General features: G+C 44.3%; 1 protein-coding gene, 1 long non-coding RNA gene and 1 other non-coding gene across 3 annotated transcripts in view; 2 read left to right on the forward strand and 1 right to left on the reverse strand.

Moving 5' to 3' along the window:
* Positions 1 to 20906, forward strand: part of LOC132447841 (uncharacterized) — a 144843-nt gene that overhangs the window by 22313 nt on the left and 101624 nt on the right. Inside the window, 1 exon segment of the mRNA XM_060038833.1 lies at positions 16226 to 16306. Within this exon segment, the coding sequence (XP_059894816.1) occupies positions 16226 to 16306 (81 nt within the window).
* Positions 2183 to 2941, forward strand: LOC132448076 (uncharacterized). The gene is made up of 2 exons (XR_009523283.1): positions 2183 to 2445; positions 2587 to 2941. It is a non-coding gene; the product is annotated as an uncharacterized LOC132448076 (long non-coding RNA).
* Positions 6163 to 6281, reverse strand: LOC132448085 (5S ribosomal RNA). Its single transcript, XR_009523290.1, has one exon. It is a non-coding gene; the product is annotated as a 5S ribosomal RNA (ribosomal RNA).

Below are 20906 nucleotides of genomic sequence, written 5' to 3' on the forward strand. Positions count from 1 at the left end.
TTAATTAACTTAACGTTTTTTTAATCTTTGTCTGGTGGCTTGTTACGTCACTCTGAGAGACGCTCATGGACAGATTTTATAGTGACACAGTCTATAACCTATTCTTGAAAGCAAAACACCAAACACCGAGGCAGGGTTTTTTGAAGCAATTAATTAAATATGTGTGAGAGGTCATTCCTCCTCCTGAGTGTGCTTCCTATTTATGTCTAGTGTACACCCCTACTGTCCACAAGCACCCCCCCCCCCTCCCCATATGGATATGGAGAATGGTTGCCACGTCCCAGTGGTGGTGGTGTCATACATATGAAAGAGGGCATTCAAATATACTACAATGATCAATTAGGAGACCGAAGCCCTAAAGGAAGTTATGCAATAGGTGACTGAGTCGAGGACATGGGGTCTCTTTCATATCAAAGGGGGTCTCAAAGGACGCATACGATGATCAACTTGTGGCTCCAGCCCTACAGGAAATGACTCAGCAAGTGCTCCATCTCGTTACACCTTACCAAACGTTCTTCCCAGACCTACACCCTAGCCAGCCAACATGCATATCTGAGAATCAGGCCTCTCTTTAATAATGACAAAAAACTATGAGAAATGCACATTAACTTTTTTCTATCTCACAAGCGGCGTGGTGCCTGCTCCTTTTGACCTTTTGACCCCAGACATCAAAAACTTGGCAACAGGCCAGCTCTGTCTAAACACCTTAAGCCACAAATATACACCTCCATCCCACAAAAAAATGGGGACTAAAAACGAACCTCTGTCTTATGTACATTTACTCTACTGTTGGAGGTCACGCCCCTTTTCCCACCTTTTCGAGATAGCTAGAGAAGCCAAAATGTATACACACATTTCCCGGGGTCCCGAGAACGACATATCCGAGATTTGGACCCCTTATGGAAAAAAAGTTTTCCCAAATGGACTGTTATTTGGACAAAGCCTCTCAGAAGTGTTGCCTGCAAGACCTAGGGCCCTATCTTGCATCCGGCGCAAGTGACTTAGTCACTGGCGCATGTGTCGTTGCTAGTTTACAACTGGCGCAGAGCGTTCTTTTCCCACCAGCGCCACTCGCCGGTAAATTAGGGATTGATCATGCGCCCCAAGGGGCGGTTCGGCGGAAGGAGGAGGCGTGTTCTGGCGCAAACGCTATTTTGCCGTTGCTGAGTACCATTGCGCTACTGACCAGGAAATACCTGGTTTAAAGTCAGTGGCGCGTTGTTCAGATGCTATTTTAAGGGCGGATGCATACATGCGCATGCGATGCATACGGATTGCTTGTGCACCTCGCGCATACACTTTGCTTCTCTGATCTACCTAGCCGCACATTCTTGGTAAATTATTTGGGAAAGAACAGCTGATGCAGCGGTAATAAGTTGTACTTTTAAATCAATGCATCTGCAAACACCGTACAGCAAAAACATATTTTCTTGACACAGACATCGTGTAGGCCTACATGCCCATAACTTTTAGGATTGATGAGTATTTGATCGTGAAAAACATTGTTTTACCGCCGCGAGTGAGTGTTAAAAAGAATGAATGAATGCGGGCGCGCGTGTGTGCTCTGTTTAAACACACGCAAACTAAACACGTAACGCATAATACAATCAATGGCAATGTCTATTACCGCGGGGACACATGGATATTAGGATAGCATACAATACTGATAAGAAACAATGTTTATAATGTATTGCGTATATCATTAAATAGAACCACAGTTACCGCATATCATATGTTATATCATATACGTTTTCTTTGGCGAAATTTATTTGAAGACTCAGTATTTCTGAAGTTGTGGAAGAAAACCCCTCATTCCATGTGTGAATTAGGCCATATTATTTGGCAATAAACTGAGCCATTTGCAGTTTGAAATTCATGTGCATCTGTCTCATCGGAGACTGCAGACGCGCTGTCAAAATATCAACTCGTCCGATTCAAATGCGCTCATGGCTCTTAAAGGGGATGGGAGCTGGCACTCTCATTGGTTTGTTGGACGTTACGCCCAAACCACACCTACGGGTAATTAGGCTGCTTCAGACCAACCCTTTTGACACTTGCGCCGCGACGCAAGTGTCATTTATCCGCCTGTAAAATAGCGATAGCGCCGTAGAACCGCCCACAAAGCAACTTGCGCTTTGCGCTTCCCACTTGCGTTTCAGACCGTTAAAATAGGGCCCCTAGTGTTGTCCAGGAGTTGTCCAAGGAGTTTTCCAAGGAGTTGTCCAGGAGGCGGCGGAGAACCGACCGGACGTGGGTGACGTGCTCCTCAAGATTGCGGGAAAAAATCAGGATGTCATCCAGTTCCACAAAGACAAACTTATTTAAAATGTCCCGCAGCAGGTCGTTGACCAGCGCTTGAAAGACTGCCGGGGCGTGGGTCAAGCCGAAGGGCATCACGAGATACTCATAATGGCCCGTTGGTGTGTTGAAGGCCGTCTTCCATTCGTCTCCGTCTTGGATGCGGACCAGATGGCATTTCTTAGGTCGAGGGGGCAACGGTGAAGACCGTTGCCCCCTGGAGCAGCTCAAAGGCAGTGATCCGGGGATATTCCCAAAAGATCTGGGGCTATAGCCTCGAATGCCCAGGTCTAACGACGCGGCTGCCGCAAGCACCTCGTTAACACGCACACACAATGACATAGGGAGAGGCTTTTATGATTTGTATGAAATCTATCTGTTTATTTCAACCACTGCGCAATCAACATTCAACATCAAAATTATTTCAACGTGGGCTTAGGCAGATAGGCCTACATGTTCAAAATCTATTAACATATTCTCCATCCATTAAAAGATAAAGATCAGTTAAAGGTCGGGTATGGAATTCTCTTTTTTGGCCATTTTTGCAAAATTACTTGAAATCCTTATCATAACCCACTTACAGCCACTGAGTTAGAAGTATTGACATGAAAATTAAACAAGTCAATCATCTGTGGAACGGGCAGGGCTCGAAAAACTCCATCCTATGATTTCCAGACCCACCGAGTGGCATTGGACAGTAAGTTCGTCAATCAAACGGTCGTACTGCACTCCCACTCCCCGCGCGACCCCTTCGTGCACGTACTCAAAGCTCGTGACCCAGAGCAAGCTTCTGTTTGTTGTTATCCTGCGGTAGCTACTGGAGCTAGCTAACTAGCTAACGCATCTGTTCGCTCGTGCATGATTGCGCGTCCATGTACTTGGAATGGGTGGAGTCAGAGTCAGCGTTGAAGGAGAGGGGGTAGGACCATTTCAGTTGTGTATTTTCAAAATCTGCTGTCGATTCGCAAATCCCATACCCAACCTTTAAGTAATTAATTAGTCTGAAATATACCAGCCAGCACATACACATTTGACTAGCAGCTTGTTCTAGCTCCCGCCTAGCAATAACGTCAATGATTGAGCTCTGGCTAACAGTTTTTCTGTCAATTCAACTGCACGACTCGTTGATGCCTGACTTCGGAATAAATCCGTTATTTTTGAGCACTTAGCTGCATCCCCCTCCAGCATCCGCTTCTTCTGGCCTTTTCAGCTCTTCCTTTCTCCTTTCTCTTCTTGCCTTCCATGAGTGCCACAACAAGCAAGCAACCAAGACCTTGCTCGCTTTCTCTGTCTGACGTGTCTTTAGGGTCATGCCATTAGACGTGGGGCCGCTCATATATAATAATAATGGATTGCATTTATATAGCGCTTTTCTAGACACTCAAAGACGCTTTTTACAGGGAAGGGGGAACCTCACTCATGGGTGTCAGTTTGGTTTGAAATGTGCTGGGGACAGAGACGCATTCGGAAGTGCATTTTTAGAAGTGATGGGTACAATGAGGATGCACTCTTTTTTCTCTCTTTAGTGCCGGTAATGAAAGGTTCTGAAAGACGGCATAACCATGTAGCTAATTACTAAGGAATAAAATGTATACAAAATCTGTCTGGCACGTTTTATGAAGAAAACGTTTTCATAAAGCATCGGACATATGACCCACTATGTTCTGCTCCATGTATCCAATGTTGACAACGTGACATGATATGGCTAAGCTAACAACATAAACAAGGAAACAAGGAATTTAACTGCGTGTTTAAGTTCAGAAGGGCCAAAGGTGTGGCTACACACAGCACTACAAAAGTCAAGATTGAAAAAGAAAAAAATATTTGTTGCACAGCTGGACGCTGTATCACATCAGGAGCTGGCTGTTCTCAATTCACAACACACATTCCATCAAAACTAGCCTACATCAGGCATTCTGACCAAAACTCATGAACTCCCCCCCACAATTATTCCAGAATTCAAGCAAAGCAAGAATGACCAAAAGTCACTTTGTGTCAACAAGAGACTGACTCCACCGACTATCAATTGCAAGTTAAAACAGCCGACCACTTGAGTGCAAAAAACACAAAAGACCTCGCCACAGCACCAGCAAATCTTAAGCAATAAATATCGCGTCTTACCTTTATTTATGTGGCAGTGGTCTGAAGATGCATCCCGTGGTGTAGCCTACCACATCCATTTAGCTCAACAGGTTATCGTTCTGATACTGTCCATGGTACTAGCAACCTCCTCTGGTGCTTCTTACCTATGTATTCAGGCTAAAATGACTTGATTGTCTGATGCCTCATCATCCCAGCCAAAGAGTATTGGTATTATTAGTAATGGCTACTTGCCAAATCGAAAAATAACTTCACACAGTGTGTCTTTTTCCAATGTATTTGTTATCATTCGTAGCGTTGATCAGCAGAGAAATAATTCGCCAAAGTCATTCGCCAAAAAGTCGTTGACGTCGCTTAGCAAATGAATACGAATGTAGTCTACATCATTGAGAAGAGTCGTGTAATAAGTAATGGATAATGTATAGAATGCCGGTCATTATCGGGAAAATAAGCCCCGACAGGGCGAACAGGACACCGACGCGCAGCGAGGGTAATTACTTCCCACTGAAGTGGCTTAAATTCGACCGGCGACTTTCTATAGCCTACATTATCCCGCTTATTACACGGCTACGTGCCAAAACGAAAAGACGACTTCACATGGTGTGGCTTGTTGTTACAATTTATTTGTTACCAGCATTCGTAGTGTTGATCAGCAGAGAAATAGTCCTCCAAAGACGTTGACGTCGCTTAGCAACCGAAGACGCTGGGGTTCAAAAGTTACCGGACTATTTGAGGAGTGGTACCAAAGACTTCATTATAGGCAAAAGTCCTTTGTTTTCCTTGACAGCGGTCAATTTATATCTAGCATTCACCTCGAAGTTGTGAAGAGGCAATGCAAGTGAACGGAGCGTTCCACGGCATTGAGAAGACCCGTGTAATAATCCATAATAATTAAACTAGATTATTATTTTTTTATATTATTATTATTTTAATTTTTTTAAAGTGGTGGGTACAAAATGATTCTTGACGAGATCTGGTGGGGACGCGTCCCCGGCGTAATCGACGCCTATGACCTCACTAACCACCACCAGTGTGTAGCACCCACTTGGGTGATGCACGGCAGCCAATCTGCGCCAGAACGCTTACCACACACCAGCTTGAGGTGGAGAGTGAGGGAATTAATGAGTCAGACAATTATACTGGAGGATGATTAGGGGGCCAGATTGAATGAGCCTGGTTGGGCCAGGACACCGGGGAAACCCCTATTCTTTGCGATAAGTGCCCTGGGATCTTTTATGACCTCAGTGAGTCAGGACCTCGGTTTTTTACGTCTCCTCCGAAGGACGGCACCTTCCACAGCACAGTGTCCCCGTCACTGCACTGGGGCATCGGGATTGATGAGTGAAGGGGCCAGAGGGAAGAGTGCCACCTATAGGCAGGCCTGCATGAACTGCCATTGGGCCCTGGGGCTGAGAGTGTTCGTAGGCCCCCTGAGAGGGGATCTTACAATGAATAAATTATTTGACATTTTTCAGACATTGCCGTTGTCGACGGGGGTGACAAATCCTGACGGGGTGGGGGGGGTAGGCAACTGGCGGTGTCAACTGGCCACTGGGCCCAGCTAGTGGCCCCCTTTTTTTATTGGCTCATGATAGGCCTCTGATCTTTGTAAGCCCAAAACCAAAAATCACATTGTCTTGGGCCTACACCAATTTTTTTTACTGCAGCTCATGATAGGCCCCCTGATAGTCGTAGGCCCTGGGGCTTCAGCCCAGGTAAGCCAGTGCATTAAGGCGGCCTTGCCTATAGGCCACCACCCGACACCACTTACAGCACCTGGTATTCCCAGGCGGTCTCCCATCCAGGTACTAACCAGGCCCAACCATGCTTAGCTTCCGAGATCAGACGAGATCGGGTGTTTCCATGGTGGTAAGGCCATAGTTTCCCCTACATTTCCGAAAATGGACTTGACCTGCAAGCTGTTTATTGGATAAACGCATTTCCTAATCCCAAGAGTCTTTGCTCCATTCTACGTCAATTCAAGAACAAAGAAATTAAAGTAAACTGTAGTTCGTATTTTTTATTTATGACCATGAAAGTTCTGCAACGCCTGAATAATGAAGAATTAAATTAAGTAAAAAATAAATAAATAAAAAACAGGAATGAGACATACAGTAGAGAGTAAGCAAGTGGTATAAATATTGGTTGGATGTTCACTTCTCTCTCTCTCTCTCTCTCCCGCTCTCTTTCTCTCTCTCTCCCTTGTTTCGTTTTGTGGAGCACGTAAATTGTCTGAGAAACGTGCGTTCTGTGGAGCACGTTTGTTTCTGTTTTTGAGGAGGTCTGCTTAAAAAATCGGAAACATTGACGTATATATAACTCGATGGTGCACTGTACTGTCTGCGCACACACTCTCTCTCGTCTGAAAACGCTACCATTCAAAATGCATTGGTTTACGTTTCGTTCTGTGTAGCACGAAACATCGGAGAAACGCTCCCATTCAGAATGCATTGTTTTACATTTCGTTCTGTGTAGCACGAAAAAAGTCGGACTATCGTGCTCTGGGACACGATTCAATAGATTAACGTTAGTGCGCATGAGCACTAAATCGCGTGATACCGGGTTGTTGTGTGTGTGTGTGTGTGTGTGTGTGTGTGTGTGTGTGTGTGTGTGTGTGTGTGTGTGTGTGTGTGTGTGTGTGTGTGTGCGTTGGTTTGTATCGTTAAGTAGTGGTTTCTCTATCATCCTGTGGTTCATCTTTGTAATTAGCTGTTGCTCAGTGGTCCTCTAACCCCAAGAGGATCAGTGTGTGTGTTTACGTGTGCATGTGTGTCCACTGACTTCCCTGTATTTTCTGTGAAACAGATGACCTGAACTTATTGGACTCTGTAACACAAACAGACACACACAGACCGCACACACACACTAACACACAAACACACACACAAACACAAACACACAGATTAAATGCTCTGACCCCTTTCCTCATTCCAGTAATACTTGAGTGTCATTGTGTGTGCTTTTAAGCCTGCAAGTGGGTTATTGTGTGTGCTCTTTGGATGTAAACCAATCTGTAAAGTTACATATTCTCCTCTGTAATGACTAGACTTTAGTGTTGAGGGAAACAGGTTTGGTTGTGGTAGAGTTGAGAACATATTTAACCAAACCATGAACCACTGTCTGAATAAACACTCTGGGCTTCAAGGTCAAATACATAACCAATACCCTCCTAAATTAGATTAATACTAAACTGCTGCTTTGTTTGACCACATTGTGGTCAAACAAAGTTATGCTGTTTTGGAATAAGTATGTTTAATTTCTTGTCTATTCAGGGTGTAGTAGTAACGTAAAGTCTTATAGCACCACCATTGGCCTGACATTTATTTTTAGCTTTCAAGTGGGTGTGGCGGATTTGACATAGCTACTTCAACTGCCAGCATTCATTGCCGCATGTATTTATAACCCTCGTGCATGGTGGAATACCTTCCTCCAAACCTCATAGGAGGGCTTTTCACAGGGCTGGTGTCTTTATTGGCGTTGCCGGATTATCTTAGTTTGGTTTAGTTTGATTTAGCCTGGCTAGGCTGACTCTGTTAGAATACACTGTGGATTTTTTTGTCTAAAAACTTGAATCGGGATATTGATCAAGATGGTCAGGAGAGAACGAGAAGGGGTTGAGTAAGGAGATGGATGGGAAGAAGTGAGGAGAGAAATGGCGAGATGACAGTTGAATAAAGGAGGGGAGAGGATGAGGAGGGGAGAGGATAAGAGAGGAGAGGAGAGGAGAGGAGAGGAGAGGAGAGGAGAGAGGAGAGAAGAAGGAGGTGAGAGGAGAGGTGAGGAGGGGAGAGGAAAGGAAAAGGAGGTGAGAGGAGAGGAGAAGGAGGGGAGAGGACAGGATAAGGAGGAAGACAGAATGTGTCTTGGGGTTGGTCTTGAGTCTAGAATGTTTGTGGTGGTATGTTGAAGATGGTTTTGTGTGTGGGTGTGTGTGTGTGTTTGTGTGTGTGTGTGTGTGTGCGTGTGTGTGTGTGTGTTGGTCGGGGGTGATCACCTAAAGACATGGGATAGAGTTGTGCATGACAGGCCGTAGGGGGTCTCTGGCATGGCAGGAATTACGGGCTTGCTAAAATTAGCAGCAGCTGCCTGAAGAGCTCTCTCTCTCTCTCTCTCTCTCTCTCTCTCTCTCTCTCTCTCTCTCTCTCTCTCTCTCTCTCTCTCTCTCTCATGCTCTCGCTCTCGCTCTTGCTCTTTCTCTTTCGAACTGGCCTGCATAGTTAGGGAGGAGAGGAAGGGTGTGGCAGCTTCTATGTGAGTGTGTGTGTGTGTGTGTGTGTGTGTGTGTGTGTGTGTGTGTGTGTGTGTGTGTGTGTGTGTGTGTGTGTCTGTGTGTGTGTGTGTGTGTGTGTGTGTGTGTGTGTGTGTGTTAGCATTTCTATATTAGTGTGTGATTGTATACATGTGAGAGGTATGTCTACGTAACTGTGTATGGTTTAAAGGGCAACTTCACCCATTTCACATAAGCTTTGTATTTTTAGAACCCCCCGCATATTTTTGAATGGTCTAGCATCATTCCCTTATTTTCTGGAGACACTGGAGAGATCCGTATCGATCTCCAACACTTCCTGTTTTAGATGACGCAATATGACGATTTTTGCGTACAAGAAAATAGGAAGTGTAAGAGGGGAGGATTCTCGTAAGACTACAAACACTAGTCCCACTAGTCCCACCCCCTAGGGGGTGGGACCCACTGACGCTACAGACCTATTAGAGCAGTGCCAGTGGGTGGGACTTCACCAGCAGAAACTAACATCCACAGCGTCTGAAGCTAAGATAACAGAGGCTGTTGATAAAACTGAAGTACAATGGCGGAGGGTACTGGATCTGACATAAAAGTTCACCATTTCGAAAGAAATACAAACGAGGACTACCGTATTTTCCGCACTATAAGGCACACCTGATTATAAAGCGCACCTTTAATGAATGGCCTATTTTAGAACTGTTTTCATATATAGGGCGCACCGGATTATAAGGCGCATAGAATAGAAGATACTGCAGTCAAACGTTTGAATGGGGTTGCGTTATGCATCGACTAGACCGAGCTGTGCTAAAGGGAATGTCAGATAAAGTCAAACTTTATTAAGCGTTCTGACAACTCCGGTCACTCCCATGGTGACGATGTTCAAACGTTAATGTGCATATTAACAATATCTCATCAATATCTGATCAATATCAATATCTCTTAACAATAAGCTCACTTTTTCAGTTCATTCCCCGTCTACGAATCCCTCGAATTCTTGTGTGTCCGAATTGAACAGTTGGGCGAGTACGGCATCCAACATGCCCGGATCCCTCTCGTCATTATCCGAGTCAGTGTCGCTGCTGTTGCCTGGCAGTTCAGTGATTATTCCTGCCTTCGTGAAAGCTTGGACCACAGTTGAGACTGTTATATCAGCCCAGGCATCCACGATCCATTGGCAGATAGTGGCGTAAGTCGCCTGGCGCTGTCTCCCCGTCTTGGTGACGTGTGTTCGCCTTCTTGGCCCCGTCCACACGAAGCCAATTTTTTGGGTGAAACCTACGGCCACACCAAACGCGTGTAACGTGCCTAACTTGACGCTTGATCATTGTGTGTCACAAAAATGGTTCAACGCGCCAACGCGCCTGTGGCTGCGCTGGATTTAGGAGTCCGAGGTAGGAAACCCAAACGCCGTCGTGTTTGGGTGCATGATAGAGTTTAGATCGGGTTAGATTAAATAATCTCGGATATAAATAACAATAATCGGGTTAAATAACTTCACATGGTGTGTCTGGTGTGTTTCCAGCATTCGTAGTGTTGATCAGCAGATAGTCCGCCAAGACATTGAGGTTGCTTAGCAACCAGAGACGCTGTCCATGCAAGTGAATGGAGCGTTCCCTCTTCGTCAAAACTATCAAACCAAACATCCTTCACATTCAACGAGCGAACATTATGAAAGTAAAATGCACATTTCTCGCTAAAAATGTTTACATAAACGCATTTAATGGCGTAACTATGTTACTATTTCCACCCAGAATAAAGAAAGATGTCGGCCGTATGCTTCTGTGCAAGCGTCACTACTCTCTGCCAGTGACGTCGGGTCAAGCTCCACGCTGATTTGTTCCATTAGTAGATGGAACAAGGAGGTGTCCGATAGGCGGAGATGATCATCGGGAGTGGCCGCCAGCGAAGCTGTGCATCGTGGTGCATGGTGGGAGTTGTTGTCTTCAATCCACAAGCGCCAAAAAGTCACTTTCTGCCTTTTCTCGGTCAAGACGGCACCAAATTAGAATTTTATTTTATTATTCGACTACACATAGGACCCAATTTCAATACATATTCATGCCTCCACCGGTGAAATGCTCCTTTAAATGTGGGTGTGGCTGTATCACCTGCTGCTGTCACTTTGAAATGCTGGACTTCCTAGCAATAACCAACATGCTAGTCCTTACATAGCAACCTACCCCAAAGACATAGCTACAACCTACTCAAACTATCTTACAACAAACAACTCTAACATGCTGTCATTTGAATTTGTGGGAAAGAATTGTTGTTTTTAACGTTGGCATTAGCATGCTATAGTATTAGTCTATTGGAACGGGATGTTCCAGAGTTGTCAGCCTGCCAAACAAATTAGGCCATTCCTCCCTTCCTCAGCACCAGGGAGGGGGGGGGGGGGCATCGGGCTCTTGGATGGTATGCATAGAATGTGCCTGATCCCTTCTGTAATCCACTTCCTGTCCACCTCATCACAGAGCCCTTTGATCTAATGAGGACGAATCACCAGCTGATCACCTGACCTCCTTCACCCTACATGAACCTGTGTTTGTGTGTGTGTGTGTGTGTGTGTGTGTGTGTGTGTGTGTGTGTGTGTGTGTGTGTGTGTGTGTGTGTGTGTGTGTGTGTGGATGTCTTCTTGCGTGTCTGTGTGTGCGTGTGAGAGAGACAGGGTAAGAGTGTGGGAGACATAGTCTACAGTCCTCCATAGTCCGCTGAGATTCTTGAGAGGTTCTACTGTACATGTCTAGTGTTCTACTGTAGAGGTTCTACTGTAGAGGTCTTGTTTTCTACTTTAGGTTCTACAGTAGAGGTCTGGCATTGTAGTGTAGAGGTTCTACTGTAGGGTTCTACTCTAGATGTCTGTATCGATGTGTCAGTGCAGCAGTAGAGGTCCACACCAGTGCTGTGTTCCGATATCCATATTTCCATGAGTACACTTAAACGTAGTACACTATCCAAACTCACTAAAGTGTGCAGATTTTCAGATGTCAGAGTTGTTCAAAATCGAATACTCCGTGGTGCACCTACCAGAAATTACGATCGCGACTGCCGCCGCGGCTCTTCCCCCGCCAAAAACATCCCGCTTTGAACAGTGAACCCTTTACGCCTAGCAGCTATGAAAAGCTACAAAATGTCTCAATTTATGCAGGCTGTGTGGATAATGCGCCGACGTTGGCTCCGCCTCTTCCGCTACATAGCTAAGATACCTGCCGTTGAGTGGGAATAGTGTATATCTTTCCACACTCAGCGTTTTGACCGTTTTGAGGACACCATCATTACACTTTTTGCCCTGATCGTAATTAGAACGCCCTAAGTACTCAAACTAAGTATAGTAAGTACGGAAGTGTGGATATCGGAACACGCCACAAGCCCCAACACATAGTTTGGTGACAACAAACTAACATATTCTAATGGACTCATTTGACCACACTATCTAAACCCTCCATTAGGGGACTGTAGGGTGAGCAGTGGTCCTCACAGCAGCTCCACAGAGAACTCTGTGAGAGGCGCAGCGTGGGAACACACCAGTGTGTCACTAGGAATGTAGACATTTCTCCAATTGGGGGAGGACACCAGAATAGAATGGAGTACACAATACGACAGAGCGGTTAGTGGAGTATAACTAAACACAATATACAGTAACATTTATTTAGTGAGATGAGTTTGGTTGTGTGTGTATGTGCATGTGTGTGTGTGTGTGTGTATGTGTATGGTTGTGAGTTTGTGTGTGTGTGTGTGTGTGTGGGTGTTTGTGTATGTGTGTTAGTGTGCGTGTGAATGTTTGTGTGTGTGTGTGTGTGTGTGTGTGTGTGTGTGTGTGTGTGTGTGTGTGTGTGTGTGTGTGTGTGTGTGTGTGTGTGTGTGTGTGTGTGTGTGTTTATTCCATTGGTTGACCACAGTTCATAAACAGCCTCTGCCATCTGGGGAGCTCTCTTGAGAGATTTAATGAGTCTCTCCCTCAGTCTCGCTCTCCCTCTCTCTCTCTCTCTCTCTCTCTCTCTCTCTCTCTCTCTCTCTCTCTCTCTCTCTCTCTCTCTCTCTCTCTCTCTCTCTCTCTCTCTCTCTCTCTCTCTCTCTCTCTCCCTCTCGTTATCTACATTATTAATGTTTACATCTTTCTCTCTTTTATCTCACCCCTCATTTTTGACTATCTCTTTCTCATTGCAATCTGTCTTTCTGGTTGTTATAGGTGCGTTTGCATCAGTCTGTGTGTGTGTGTGTGTGTGTGTGTGTGTGTGTGTGTGTGTGTGTGTGTGTGTGTGTGTGTGTGTGTGTGTGTGTGTGTGTGTGTGTGTGTGTTAGCGTAATGTGTTACCCTGTGTTGTTTGTGTGTAATGTCTGCTTTAACATAGCGTAATGTACAGTGTGTTATGTGTGTAATGTCTGTGTTATAGTGGGTTGTTTGTGTAATGTTTGTGTTGCAGTGTTTTTGTGTAAGTCTAATGTCTGCTATAATGTTATGTGTTAGAGTGTGCTGTGTGTGTGTAATGTCTGTGTTACAGTGGTTTTGTGTGTGTGTAACGTAATGTGTTACAGTGTGTTGTGTGTGTGTCATGTCTGCTATAACATAATGTGTTACAGTGTGCTGTGTGTGTGTAATGTCTGCTGTAATGTAATGTGTTACAGTGTGTTGTATGCGTGTAATAATGTATTACAGTATGTTGTGGGAGTGCAATGGCTAATATAGCGTAATGTGTTGCAGTGAGTTGCGTGTAATGTCTGTGTTATAGTGTGTTGTTTGTGTAATGTCTGTGTTACAGTGTTTTGTGTATGTGTAACATAATGTGTTACAGTGTGTTGTGTGTGTGTAATGTCTGTGTTACAGTGGGTTGTGTGTGTGTGTTTGTGGGATGTCTGTGTTACAGTGTGTTGTTTGTGTGTAATGTCTGTGTTACAGTGGGTTGTGCATGCATAATGTCTGTGTTATAGTTTGTTGTGTGTGTGTGTTTGTGGGATGTCTGTGTTACAGTGTGTTGTGTGTGTAATGTCTGTGCTAGAGTGTGTTGTGTGTGTGTACTGTCTGTGTTACAGTGTGTTGGTGTGTAATGTCTGTGTTACAGTGTGTTGTTTGTGTGTGTGATGTCTTTGTTACAGTGTGTTGTGTGTGTGTGTGTGTGTGTGTGTGTGTGTGTGTGTGTGTGTGTGTGTGTGTGTGTGTGTGTGTGTGTGTGTGTGTGTGTGATGTCTGTGTTATAATGTGTTGTGTGTGTGTGTGTGTGTGTGTGTGTGTGTGTGTGTGTGTGTGTGTGTGTGTGTGTGTGTGTGTGTGTGTATGTAATGTCTGTGTAACAGTGTGTTGTGTGTGTGTAATGTCTGTGTTATAGTGTGTTGTGTGTGTGTGTGTAATGCATGTGACTGGTCATCATTTTAGGGTTTTTCCCTCATGTCTATATTTAGAAGAAAGGAAAGCAGGACTCTGAGAAACATGCAGAGGAAAGGAGAGGAGAGAGAGAGAGCGAGAGAGAGAGAGAGAGAGAGAGAGAGAGAGAGAGAGAGAGAGAGGGAGAGAGAGAGAGAGAGAGAGAGAGAGAGAGAGAGAGAGAGAGAGAGAGAGAGAGAGAGAGAGATGGATGGATATAAAATTGCTGACCACATTGAACTGACCAGGTTATGATAATAAACAATCTATAATACTTCTATAGTGAAACTATAATGAATCAATGGTGAATTTATAATGTATCTACAAAAAAGCTATAATGTAGTTATAGTGTTTCTGAATGTATAATCATTCTGTTAAGTATGTATAATGTTTCTATAGTGAGTGTATAGTGAATCTATAGTGAGTCTCTAATGTATCCATAACATCGCCTGGTCGTTTGTGAGTGACCTCCTTCTCCTGAACTACTTCCACATAGCTCCTCTCCCCCCATGAATACCCCAGGCCTACATGGGCCGTTTCTAGATAGTCTGTATAGACCTTCACCCCTCTCGACCCCCCTTCCCCTTCCCCACGACCCCCTGACCTCTCGGACGCTCTACTACCTCCATGCGTTGCTATGGCGATCCATCTCTCTTGAGAGGTGAAGACAGCCGACAGACCGCAGACCTGCTGTCATAAAGAGCCAGGCCTAGCATTACTGGAAGCACTCATTTAGACAGCAATATGTGTTGCTCCGTTTAAATAGTGCTCCTCCTTCAGCATGTGATTAATTCAACTGCATGAATGATTCAATATCAATCCTATTGCAACATCCACAAACATCACAGGCAGTTCCACATCTGCAGCCAAGCTGTGCACACAAAACTATATTCAGAAGCTCATCTTTCCCCGTACTCAATACAACTTGACCCTTGACCCTGTGCCTTTAAAACCGAGCTGTGTAAAAGGCCTGTCCCCCCTGGCCCCACCATTATCCTCAGTTATCAGGAGCCTCGTGCTGCGTGCGTGTTTAGGAGAGGGAAACACCTGGACGGTGGTGTCGAGAGAGCCGAAGCATGCTGGGTAATAGGGCCATACCATTCTGCCAGACATTCTGCCAGAGAACGGGGGTGACCCTTGTTTGGAAGTAGCTATTGATCCTGTCAGTGATTACATGTGTGTTATGAAGCAGCTATTGATCCTGTGGCTGATTACATGTGTGTTATGAAGCAGCTATTGATCCTGTGGCTGATTCCATGTGTTTTTTAAACAGTAATGCCAGTAACGCATTACTTAGTAACGCCAAGTTTTTTTTCAGTAACGAGTAATCTAAAACGTTACTATTTCCAAACCAGGAATCAGATTAAAGTTACTCATCAAAGTCACTATTGTTATTTTCTTTTGCCGGATCACCGATTGGTGTTGAGATCGATGGAGTGGTGTGTGTGTCTGTCTGTCTGTCTGTCTGTCTGTCTGTCTGTCTGTCTGTCTGTCTGTCTGTCTGTCTGTCTGTCTGTCTGTCTGGCACTAATGTGTCGCCATACTGTTTATGTCGTTTTCGTCACGCACGTGGAGCTGCGTCCGTTGATCACCTCGTAAAGCATGCAGAGATATTTTGTCTACACCTTAAAAGTTGGCGGAAGCGGTTCAAAGCCATGTGTCAGTGTGTGCACCCTGTACATTTAGCGTCAATCATGCACTATATTCGTTAAATAAACGTTTATTTCGTCATTCTTCATTCAGAAAATCTGTCTATGGTGCAAAGTCAGTATTGGCAACCGGTTGTCATTTTTTATTTTGAGGCGGCAGGGGGTGTTGTCGCAGCTAAATGTAACTAATAAAGTAACTTGTAATCTAACTTAGTTACTTTTAAAATCAAGTAATCAGTAAAGTAACTAAGTTACTATTTTAAGGAGTAACTAGTAATCAGTAATCAGTAGCACTGGTTATAAAGCAGCTATTGATCCTGTGGGTGATTACATGTGTTATGAAGCAGCTATTGACCCTGTCGTTGATTACATGTGTGTTATAAAGCAGCTATTGATCCTGTGAGTGATTACATGAGTGTTATGAGGCAGCTATTGATACCCTGTGTGATTACATGTGTGTTATCAAGCAGCTACTGATCCTGTTTGGATAGCATGTGTTAATGACGTGTGTATTATGAGGCATTGTTGTGAATTGATAGCATGTGTTGATTAAATTTGTGTTTATTTGTTGTCTTCCAGGAGAAACATAAACGACAAACAGCGATTGAGAGCAAGAGAAGTCAGCTGGATGATCTGGTGCTACAGTTACAACACCTCAAGGTGACCTTAGTGTGTGTGTGTGTGTGTGTGTGTGTGTGTGTGTGTGTGTGTGTGTGTGTGTGTGTGTGTGTGTGTGTGTGTGTGTGTGTGTGTGTGTGTGTGTGTGTGTGTGTGTGCGTGTGTGCGTGCATGCATGCATTCTCTTTCTGTGTGTGTGTGTGTGTGTGCGTGAGCGTGTGTGTATGATGGCTGGTTAAAGCAGCCTCACCAGGCCTGAGTCATTCTGATTGTACTCTGAGCTGGGTTAGGCTTCTTAAACCAGCCATTAACCATACACACTCCAACACACACACACACACACTCCCATTCAAGTACCACCCACACCTTAACCTCTTTTTGCAGCTTGTTGCATATCTACAGCAACGTTATCTTGATAGTCCTTCTCCTTCCAGCTGGTTTGGAAGGTGCAGCAGCATTAACTCAGTGCGTCCACATTCTGCATGGCACCACTCCCCTTTAACCTCTCTCTGGACACACTTTTAATCCTCCCAATAAAGTACATTCCCTTCATGACTCTCTGGTTTTCACATTCCCAGTGGCTGAGTTTGATCTTGCATGGCACCGTTTCACAGAGCTTCACCCACATGTGGAAACTGAAATGGAATATGAATCACTGACCAGCTTAATGCTTAATAACAGCCATATGCATCACTCTAGCTTAGAAATTATTCATCATGTATCATGCCTAGTAACTACATTCAGACGGAAACAGGCACATCTCTTGTGTTAGTTGAGTGCTGCATGCTGTGCTCAATTATTGTTCTTCTTAGGTTTTATTATTTCTTTCTTTCTTTCTTCTTTATTATTCTCTACAAACTTTGGGAACCTACTCCTTCCACAATTGTTCATCTAGAGACTCCATCCCAATTTTAAAATGTTCAAAAATCAAAAATCAGAGACACAAAAGGGACCACCGGTATAAACCTCATCATTTTGTGAGCTTATTTTGATGAACCTAGATGTGAATGAATAAGGTCAATGACATACTTTTCCAAATGACTAACACACACACACACACACACACACACACACACACACACACACACACACACACACACACACACACACACACACACACACACACACACACACACACACACCCACACACACACACACACACACACACACACACACACACACACACACACACACACACACACATACACACAGAACAGATCAGATCAGCAATTCTATATTTTATCACATTAGCCATTTGTTTAAATAATCTCTTCATTTGTTTCCCACCATTTTACATTTTTTAAATGGTGTGCATGGTTACATTGTTCAAATTAAATCCCTTCACTGGAATTAAGCCATTTAACATTTCTTTATGTCTTAAACTATGTGGCTTTACTAAAACATATTTTCAACCTCACTACAGCACTCACCGCATTTTCTGCAGAAAATGCTTTTTTTTTTATTATTAGTTATTTATGCTTTGGGATACAAAGCACCAAACATTGTGTGAGCATGTCATATTATAAATGGCACGTATACATGCATAACACTAAAAACAATAATAACCCAAGTATCAATCAGTGACAAACTGAAACAAACAGGGGGTGCCAGAAGATGGAGACGTGGGGAGCAGGAAAGGGTGGCTGGACCCCTGGTTCAAACCCTATGACCCCTCATCTCCTCCGTCTACCTGGAGTGATGCTAGAGGAGGAGTTTGACTTACCTGCTCCTTGGATACACTCGATTCACATTTTATTACAATGTGATCTAATGTTAGTGTTAGTGGCCATCTTTAAGTGTTCCATTGCAGATCTCTGCTTCAGGACCACAGGGGGAGGGAGAGAGAGAGAGAGAGAGAGAGAGAGAGAGAGAGAGAGAGAGAGAGAGAGAGAGAGAGAGAGAGAGAGAGAGAGAGAGAGAGAGAGAGAGAGAGAGAGAGAGAGAGAGAGAGAGAGACTCTTCTTAAATCTCTCAAGAGAGGACGAACCACTGAACAGTGGTTTCAATTCTGGGCAGTGCTTGACTGCAGAGCCACCGTTAGTGTTTTGGCTGCTCTCTAGCAGAGCCGTCCGGCTGCTTTAGAGTAAACCCTCACATTCTGCTATTTTCTAACATAGAATGTAACTGTTTCAGGGAATGTGGTGAAAATGTCCCGGTCTTCATCATGAACTCGGTTGTGGCGAGAAAGAACGGTGAAAAGTTGGACAAGTGACCTCATTGATCTGGGATTTGCGAATGCCATTTGTTTGAAAATGAAAACAACTTCTTGGAAATTGAAGCCAGTTTATGCTGCGGTCTAGTGTGATTTCACAGCGTCGGTTAAAAGCAGCACTCTCTTGAGGGTTCCTCTTTAACAACCAGAGATCTCCTCACACTCTGAAGCAGCCCCTAGCTGGCTCGGAGGGCCAGGTGTCGGGCGGATGGAGAGCTCTGTGTGGCGGCGCTGGCTCTCTGGGGACGGGGGCTTAGCCTGGGAGAGGAAGCCCCGACAGCAGCCCAGAGATAAAGAAACAGTCAGCCGAGTCATCGCTGTAAGGATAGACGGCCAGGCTGGAATCAGGGAATGACTGAATGGACGGAATGAAGTTTCTAGAGGTTTGCGGAAGTCATTGTACTCTTCGCCTGCTGCTTCATTCATGCATTATCTTTGTTAGTTATTATGGTTGGAATATACCAAATGTCCAGCACCAATCGGAACAACTTGTCTGACCTCTTTTAATGAATGGATCAATCCATCCATTCATTAATCCTTTCATCCATCCATAGGTGATGATGTGTACTTGGTCGTGGGTACTGATTAGCCTAGCCTGTATGGGGCAGTCTAACCCATAAATGCACAGCTAGCATTGTTTATACATTTGTCACAAGCCAAACCATTTATATACTCTTCCTTATCTGCAGTCATAGAAATGTACCTCACAGACGATCAGAACTACATGAAGTACCCACATTCGATCGATTGTGATTGGAAACCACAATCAATCCCATGAAAAGCCTCACAAAACATGTCCTTCACTTACATCCAGGGTATTTCTGAGCAGAACCTCCAGACCTTCTCTGAGGAACTCTGAGCCGCTCAGAGCGCACAGGAAGTGGAATGTTGTTTCAGCGGCGGCATGAGAGAGCGCTGGCCCTCTGAGGTCACAGACTCATTCAAATTAAACTTTATTATTACCCCAACCAGATAGGAAACACAGACCATTGGCCATATACCTAGCTCAGATAATTTTTGCACACAATCCCAAGTGGGCTCTCTTTCTATGTTACTTGGTTCTACGTTTAGGAGTCAGCAGGTTAACAGTCAACAGTCAAAGCTAAAATTCGCTAGTACCAAACTACCAGCAAACATTGAGAGTTTAGACTGTGGACTAATGTTAACCATTAGCCTAGTGTCAGAGTTTAGACTGTGGACTAATGTTAACCATCAGCCTAGTGTTTAGACTATGGTCTTGAATGGAGCAATACATGTTGACTATGACATACTTGTGATATATTATGTGTAACAGTAGCCGCGTTTACATGGACACATCTGATCCGCATGGATTTCTATGCGTAAAGGAAAATGATCATGTATACACCTCATTCGGAATACAATTATCTGTTTGGCATAGAATTCTATGCCGAATAGAAGAGGTGGTGTAGTCCGTTTTAATCAACATGTATACACTCATTCCGAATAGATTGGGGTTTAACTTAGAGCAGCTGTAGCAGTTCGCAATTGGTCCACTGAGCTCCGTCTGTACTTTTATGCACACCGAACTTGACCGCTGTCGAGGAAAGTGGATTTATTGCCTGATTCATGTCTTTGTTACCACTCTGTAAGTAGTCCGGTAAGCATGTCCGGTTGCTAAGCGACGGGAAATGGGCGTTTATTAATGACGTGTTCGTGTTAGGGCTTAGACTTTTGCCCAAAAATCATATTCGAAGTTCGTTTGTTTATTAATATTAATATTCGAATATATTCGAATATTTATTAATAATATTTTGAACATTAAATGCCTTCAGTAAGACCTGGGCTGAATCCGAATACTTAGTACATACTATTTCTGTTCAGTGTCTACTACTTGACCGTACTACACTTGACAGTGTAGTACGGTCTACAGCTATGCGTAAAACGCCTCTGAACGCTTCCGAACACCGCCGAAACTCCACCGGATGTTTGATGACGTATCTCCCCTCAGATGCCGGCAAAATTACCTTGATAAGTTACCTGTTTTACGTCTTGTCATCGTTGCTATTAAATTAAAAATGTCTCTTTTTACTTAATTACTTTCTTTACTCTCTTTTTTTCATCGCTTTCGACGACGCCTTTCTAAGCCGCTGTTGGTAGTGTCGGGTCAGCCATCTCTTCTTCGTTTGTTACCAGACTCCGGTTGCATTGTGGGATAGCGTAGTGACCTACCGTTGTATACTGTGGCGGTAGTAAGCATTCGGAAACGTTTTCCGTACTACACAATGCGTACTGAGCATTCGGACGCGCTATATTTGTGGCGTACTACAAAATGCATACTATAAGTATGAGTATTCGGATTCAGCCCTGGATTGGGCTTTGCAAGGTTTGTTTACCGGCGTTGCTATGGTTACCGGTCTTACGTGTTCCAACGGTTTATTAGGTTTCTAATAAATCGCTGTCTAATCAATA

The sequence above is a fragment of the Gadus macrocephalus genome, chromosome 19 (genome assembly GCF_031168955.1).
Source record: "Gadus macrocephalus chromosome 19, ASM3116895v1".
NCBI classification, from domain to species: Eukaryota; Metazoa; Chordata; class Actinopteri; order Gadiformes; family Gadidae; genus Gadus; species Gadus macrocephalus.